We start from the raw sequence: 7,297 nt of genomic DNA on the forward strand, positions 1-7,297 counted from the left end.
CGGATGCTATATGCATGTAGCACAACTTTTGAACCTGTTTGCTCGTTTTTGTTGGATTTTCCGGTGACTTTTCTTGGTCCTTGCTCTTGCTGCAACTTTCCAAATCCACGGTGTCTGCCGTGTTGGAATGTGTTTACTAAAATCGTGCACCGCATTGGTTCAAAACTGTCACGTGACAGCCGCTTCACTACTTTCTCATTCCGCTCAAAACAAGCTAGTTCCAAATTAAAACAACGATCGTAATAAACACGGCAACATTTCCCAGCCAGGAGTACTTTTACTTTTGAAACCTGCACGAGTGTACTATTGTTATGAAGCAAAGAGCAAGTCGTCTCAAGAGGTCGGAACGAGGTTCAATTTCTAAAAATATTTTCTCTGTTCGCCTTAGTGGCCTAAATGTTCAAGTCCTCCTTGAATAGCATCTATCAAAGGCCCGCAGAACGTGAAGGTTGAAGGCGCTTAACTTTATCTTGAGCTGTGCTGTTGAGGGTACCAGCCGTCCCATTTGCAGGAGTATTAGTACTTCGTTGCTCCCCACCTCAGTAAACATTACTGTAATAAATGTTTACAACTTTGACACATTTGAATAAATGTTATTTAAGAAATCTTTGACATAGTTTTGATTTATATCTTGTTTACCTAATCGCATGTTTTTACTATTTCTTTTTTTTTTTTTACATTTTTTTTATTGTGGCCCCTTAAAAGTGACCAAAGGTGACAGATCATTTGCTGCTGTGGCCCCCAGACTCTGGAACTCTCTCCCTCTGAGCCTGAGATCAGTGGACTCAGTGGTCTCCTTTAAAAAGCAGCTGAAGACTCACTTGTTCAAGCTGGCTTTTGTATGACCTTCTTCACCACTCTCTCTTTATTCTGCTCTCCCCACCTATTCCACCTTCCTCAGGATCCACTGATTTCCCTCTTCCCTATTCACTCTCTTTCTTAACGTTTTTTCCTTTTAAATCGTAATTGCTTATTTTTGCTAATTTTAAATATATTTTTAAACATTTTCTAAATGCTTTTTTTAAAATGTTTTTACATTTTTATATTTTGTTTTTGTGAAGCGCCTCGTGATTTTTATCTTGAGAGGCGCTATAGAAATGATATTTTAAGCCCTCCCTACAGGACACGTCGTTTGTAATCGTAGGATGCCCAAGGAAGATCCCGCCTTTCTCGCCTCTTATTGGCTAGAAGGGCTCTACTATGACCGTCTTCCCTTGCTAAATGCAGACTGTCCCACTGCCACCAACAGAACAGCTGTTTGGGGGAGTTTTGTAAAGAAAATGTCAGAAAGCAGAAACTGTCCCGTTTTGAAATATGTTTTATGTTTCTTAATTTAAAAACAAACAGAAAAACGTAAAATGTTAACTTATAATAAATCTTGTTACATTTATCATCCTGTTGGACTTATTTTATATGCATTAGCTCTCAAGCATTGAAGCCATGGTACATAGGATATATGTGTGCCTTACCTGGATATGAAACATAATAAAGCTGTGTGCAGCAGGTCTGTTTCTGTTTCTCATCTAGAATAATGAACATTTGTGAAAAACGGGGCTAAATCATAATCAGCTTAGCTTTGAATTAAATGTCGATACACATTTAAACAGATGATGAGAGATGTGCTAACTTGTTAACAGCCTATTAAAGTGAAGACATAAGATAGCCAACAGGTGTAAAGTCAGTCTAGTGTGATAAAATGCAACAAGATTTCAGAATCAGAAGGGTTTTGTAGCCAAATGTGTGAGAATTAAAACATTAGGAAATTGCTGCGGTACTTGTAAAAAAAAGGGTAAGGTAAATTAGAATTAAGAAATAAACACAATGAATTGATAATATAGGGCATCAATAATTAGAGAAGCAGCTACTTTACACAAGTCAACTTTACTCCATTTGATGTTTTTCAGGTTCTTTTATAAAAGAAACGGAAGCTGGTTTGTTGCAAAAAAAGGACAGAATGGTTATTATGAAAATATAAAACCCCTACGGCGAGGGAGATGGTTTCCTCTTACATAAAATAGCCAATCGTAGGAGAGTCCTTCCAGCCAATCAGAGGCAAGAAAGGCGGGTACATTCCTTGGACGTCCTACGATTCCAAATGACGTTTACAGAAAGGCACAGATTTCAAGCTTCCGCTTCAAGGGTCAGCAGCCTACTCTCATTTGCTAAAGTTGGAAAATGCTGCGCTCTGATTGGCCACAGCATACGTCTTTAACCTCCCGCTGCCAATACATTTTACCAGTGACCTACTGACACAGATCCGTGAGTCACTGGCCACCTTGAGAGGAAAAAATCCAAGGAAGCGGACCGAGCTAGTTAAGGAACTTATAGTTTCTATTGATAATCCCTTCCTAAGCGACCATCTGTGCTTCAAACGAGATGGAAACCAAGACCAAACTAATCGATCTGGCGGTAGAAAAGGTACAGATTTTCTTTGGGTTAATAATAAGTGGTTAAGACAGAGGTTGTGCCCTGATCAAATGCATGTACGTGCTGTAAGAACGCCCCAGCTCATGTTTCTGAAGTGTTTTCATCCATAAATGTGGTTTATGACGCGAGAGGGGTGGAAGCATGTTGTCTCCGTGTGCGGATCTATTGCGTGCTGCTGCTAGTTAAATCTGATCAAAGCTGGTTAAGAATCGTTACTTGGTTATTCCAGGTGAGTTGTGGTTCACGTGTTTCGACTGTGTTAGTTGTTGGATTCAAGGAAAGGAAAGCTTCTCCACGTAGTTGTTGCCTATAACTCTTTTGGGCGTCAGCCGCCACTCATGAGTAAGCAACTCTATGATGTCATGTTGAAAAGGTCTTGGCGCAACCCGTTATGATATTCATTTTGATCTTTCATATTTCACCGATACAACGATATTCTGAGGCTGCTGTGTCCACGTGACCTACTGTTTCATGATGACTGCAGCAAGGTAAAGAGGAGAGGTGTTTGGTGTAATAACAACGTGAATCTGGGGCAACGCGATAATGAGGGCCTGTTACCCGACGCAACTTGCTGCTCAAATCAGTCGCGCGTGCGCAGTCGCGTCTCAGTGGAAACTACGTAAGCACGTTGGACGTCTGGTTTAAGACCGTTCTAATGTATGGAATATGTATTTATAGCGTTCTGACGCTAACCAGGTCAGGTTGGTTAGTTATACTAGCTAGTTAAGATAGTGGTGGGTCTCTTTTATGAGCTTATTATTATCTGAACTAACCATCAGGTGTGTCTGAAAGAGCCTGCACTCGGGTAAAGATCAGACCTGACCTACTGAAACAAATATGAACCCAGTGGTGGACCTAGGGTTTTTCTGAGTATGGGCCATCAAGGAGGGGCCAAGTATTAGTTCAACATCCACACACATCATCTCTGGTTTTGGTAAGGTTGATACATTTAAATACATTAAGGTTGATACATTGTGTCATCTCAGGTTGATACATTTAACCATAACTGTGTTGAAACACAAAAATGTACTTTTTATTGCATTTTTTTAATGTCGGGAAAAATTACACACAACATTTGCCGTCTCCAGGTCAGGGACCAGGTCCTGGGGTCTTGTTAACAAATCAGGGGGAAATGGAGCAGTAGGCAAATTAGTGTCCATTTTGAAAAAGTTCCCTGGGAACATTTGCAGCTTATTTCATGACCTTGATAACTTTTATTGCAGCATTTTAAAAAAAGCTGCAAAATCAGATATTTTAGGCTGCAATAAGGCTGGGTGATATGGCCTAAAATCAACATCACGATATATTGAGGATTTCTCCTCGATATCGATAAATGGACGATAACTACAGGTATGCGCAGACACAAAAGTTGTCCACTAGATGGGGCATTAGCTCAGGTGGTAGAGCGGGTTGCCTCATGATCGGAGGGTCATGGGTTCGATTCCAGCTCCCGCCAGGGGTATCCTGCTGTTGTGTCCTTGGGCAAGACACTTTACCCAACTTGCCTGTGTTAGTGGTGGTCAGAGGGGCCGACGGCGCCAAATGGCAGCCTCGCCTCTGTCAGACCTCCCCAGGGCGGCTGTGGCTACAAGTAGCTTACCATCACTAGCAGTGTGTAAATGTGAGAGTGTGTGAAAGCATCTTTGGGTGTCTAGAAAAGCGCTTTATAAGTTCAATGCATTATTATTATGTTGAGTCACATTTTTACAAGGTGGTACAGCTTCTTAAAGGGACAGGAACGTTGCCAACCTACACACATCATTTCATTTTTTTACTATCAAATTTATTGACAATGGGAACAATTATCAAAATAACTGTCAGAAATTTTGATAACGATACATGTTCGATTTATTGCCCAGCCCTAGGCTGCAATCATGGAAAATGTTTGTGAACTCCTGGAGGGATTGGTGTTCCGCTCAATGCTGACCCAGTATTTAGCATTAGGTGCAAAGCAACAAACAACTGTGCCCAAAAAGAGAAAAAATGCCTACATCTGAGAATAACTAAAAGCCGTCCTAGTTTCTGTTGCTCAGGAAAACATATGATTGTATTTACTGCAAAGAACACGGCCGAAGCCTGCTAGTAACTGTGCTTATGTCATTAAAGCATTGCTGTTGTGAATTTAGCAGCTAAAACTATTGCAAATTATAATATTAGTGTGGTAAAACAAATTTTATGTTGGCTAACTCAGGCTTAACTGACGTTTAGGGTAATGCCCTCTCCTATTTTTTACTATATGTGACCTAAGAATAACATTGATGTCATATATTTGCCTTTGAGAGTGGTTGCATTATGTCTGTGCTGCATTTGTGTCAGCTCAGGCTTACTGGATGTTGAGGGAAAAGGTAAGAAAAAAGCAACAAATTGTCTCCTTTTATACATTCTAAGTTCCAGAGCAATTCAGATAACCTGCAGTACATGTAACTGTGGTAAACATGTGGGCCAAACCATGACAACAAACTGTCTAAATCTGCTCCTGAGTGTGTTGGAGCAGCTGCCAAACTGAATTTTAGGCGTTCTCAAAGCATGAATAGACTAGCGGGGGCTGCTTTGTTTTAGTTACCCAGATGTCTTGGCGTAAGGCGAACAAACGTGAAAAAGTAGGATTTAGTGAAGGGAGATGTTGACCTGGAGCTCTTAGAAGACACCCTGGTCCAGAATAACACCAGTGTTCCTACATTCGCTCTGGAGGCCATGTTAATGCCATCCACAGGAAGGACTACAGGTTGTTCACAAGGAACTCCGATCCAGAAAACACAACCTCTGAAAATTCAGACTCTTTCAGGATTTAAGACATTGCCGTAGATTCGTCTGGCCTCTTGGATAAATATACCTAACCCACATCCACCCTCAGGTTTTAACATTTGACTAAAAAGGGTCTGAACTCTTGTAGTCATGGAGATTCAAAATGATAACTTGGTTACTGTGTTATTTTCACCCTGGGATCATAAAAGTCTTTTTTTTTTCTCTCTCTTTGCAGACTTCCTCATCTGCGCTGGACTGATTCTTATCGGGGGGAGTCACCGATACAACATTGATATATGGAGTACAGTTAAAGATCTGAATGTCTCAAACATCAATAATATGCAATCAGTTAAGCAAGAAATAGATTTGAGTGAACCCTACAGTGGGACCGATGACCTGTTGCTTGGACCTGATGCAGACTTAATAGGCCACAACATTCCTGCAGGTTCTTTCAAAGCCAGATCTGCATGTCGCAGAAAACGGGAGTTTATCCCCGAGGAGAAGAAGGACACAGTTTACTGGGAGAGGCGGCGTAAAAACAATGAGGCTGCTAAGCGTTCAAGGGAGAAGCGGCGCATAAATGACATGGTGCTTGAGAACAAGTTGATGGCTCTTGGAGAGGAAAACGCCTCCCTAAAGGCAGAACTGCTGTTGCTGAAGCTCAAGTTTGGCCTCGTGAGCTCGGCAGCTTACGCACAAGAAGTTCAGAAGCTCTGTAGCCCCTCCGCTCTCAGCTCCTTTCAGGATTTTATTCCAGCCAGTTCAAACCACAGCTCGGATCAGGGAGACGTGGAGCCTTCACAGCTGCGTAGCAGCTGCATATCAGTTATCAAACACTCACCGCTCACTCCTGAGATTTGTTCCACAACACAGGAAGGCTTTGCTATCTGCAGGACAACAGATCTCAAGCAAGAACCAGCAGAAAATGTCAGCCCTGCACAGGAAGGGAGTAGCACACACGAACTGTATAAAAACTGCACGACCAGTAAGTTGTTGGACATCTACGCCCAGCCCGTGTCATCGGCACAGATTACCAGGTCATCCAGTAACTCACCCAGCAGCTCGTATGATAGCGTTGTAAGCAAATCATCAGATGGTGAAGATGAGCAGCAGGTTCCAAGGGGGTTGGCCCGACCTGCAGCTCACCCAAAGAGTGTCATCGTCTCCACTCACAAAGTGCCAGATCCCTGTTCCTCAGCTTTGCCCCATAAACTGCGCATCAAATCAAGAAGCGTTCAAATCAAAGTGGAGCCCGTTGATCATGAGTACGAGTCGTTTGGAAAGTCCTCCTCTCCTGTCAGTGTTTCTGAGGGACAAGGCTGTCGCACCATCCTGGACTCCTCAGAGTACACCCAGCCCTGTCATTGCCCTTTATCCGTCCAGGTCACCAACATGCAAGACTGGAGCATCAGTGAAACACGGTGTTACTGCAGGGTGGCTGCCAGGGCAGTGAACCAATCCTGAGCTTCAGCTCAATCACACCACTGTAGGTGGTAAAGAATCTTTCTATGCACTAGCATGCTGAGGACTTGTGTAGAAACCTGCAAGGGTCAGGCAAAAGCACCATCAAAACTTTGTGACTGACCTTCATATTTTGGATTTTCTCTGTAGAAGTTGTTGCACTGTTGTTCACAATTCAGTTGAACATTATTTTATTATGTTAAAATTTTAAAGATGAGTTAAACTCTTGCCAGAGACTAATAGTGGAGAATCTAGAGAAGCAGGCACCACTGTGCAAAAGCAAGAGGAGGTACTGCATAAACTTTTGATACATGAATTAGGTGTGGCACACCTATTTTAATACCAGAGTTTATCCCGTGCCACTGGGTTGAGACTCTGATAATCTGCTGGCGCTGTTAGTAAGCCAATCAAACTGGAAACAAATTAATGAAATGAACAAAATATTTACTTCCTGTTTGGTCTCTTTTTTTTTTTTACCCAGTTTTTATTGAAATTACTGCAAATAAGTGAGACGAGAAAAGAAAGTGTCACAAATTGATGATGGAGCACTGTTATTATTCTAGAATAAGAAAGGCAAGAATGGGAATTGTTGGAACTCTTGGCTGTTTTCTATATTCTGTGTGTGTGTTTCTTTTTCTTTGGTAAATGTAATTCCCACCTGCTG

General features: G+C 41.9%; 1 protein-coding gene across 1 annotated transcript; it reads left to right on the plus strand.

Moving 5' to 3' along the window:
• Positions 1–2,220: 2,220 nt before the first annotated feature.
• Positions 2,221–7,107, plus strand: nfil3 (nuclear factor, interleukin 3 regulated). The gene is made up of 2 exons (XM_015974314.3): positions 2,221–2,418; positions 5,408–7,107. The coding sequence occupies exon 2, from the start codon at positions 5,512–5,514 to the stop codon at positions 6,634–6,636; it is 1,125 nt and encodes a 374-aa protein (XP_015829800.1). The 5' UTR covers positions 2,221–2,418; positions 5,408–5,511; the 3' UTR covers positions 6,637–7,107.
• Positions 7,108–7,297: the final 190 nt, after the last annotated feature.

This window comes from Nothobranchius furzeri, chromosome 6 (genome assembly GCF_043380555.1).
Source record: "Nothobranchius furzeri strain GRZ-AD chromosome 6, NfurGRZ-RIMD1, whole genome shotgun sequence".
NCBI lineage: Eukaryota > Metazoa > Chordata > Actinopteri > Cyprinodontiformes > Nothobranchiidae > Nothobranchius > Nothobranchius furzeri.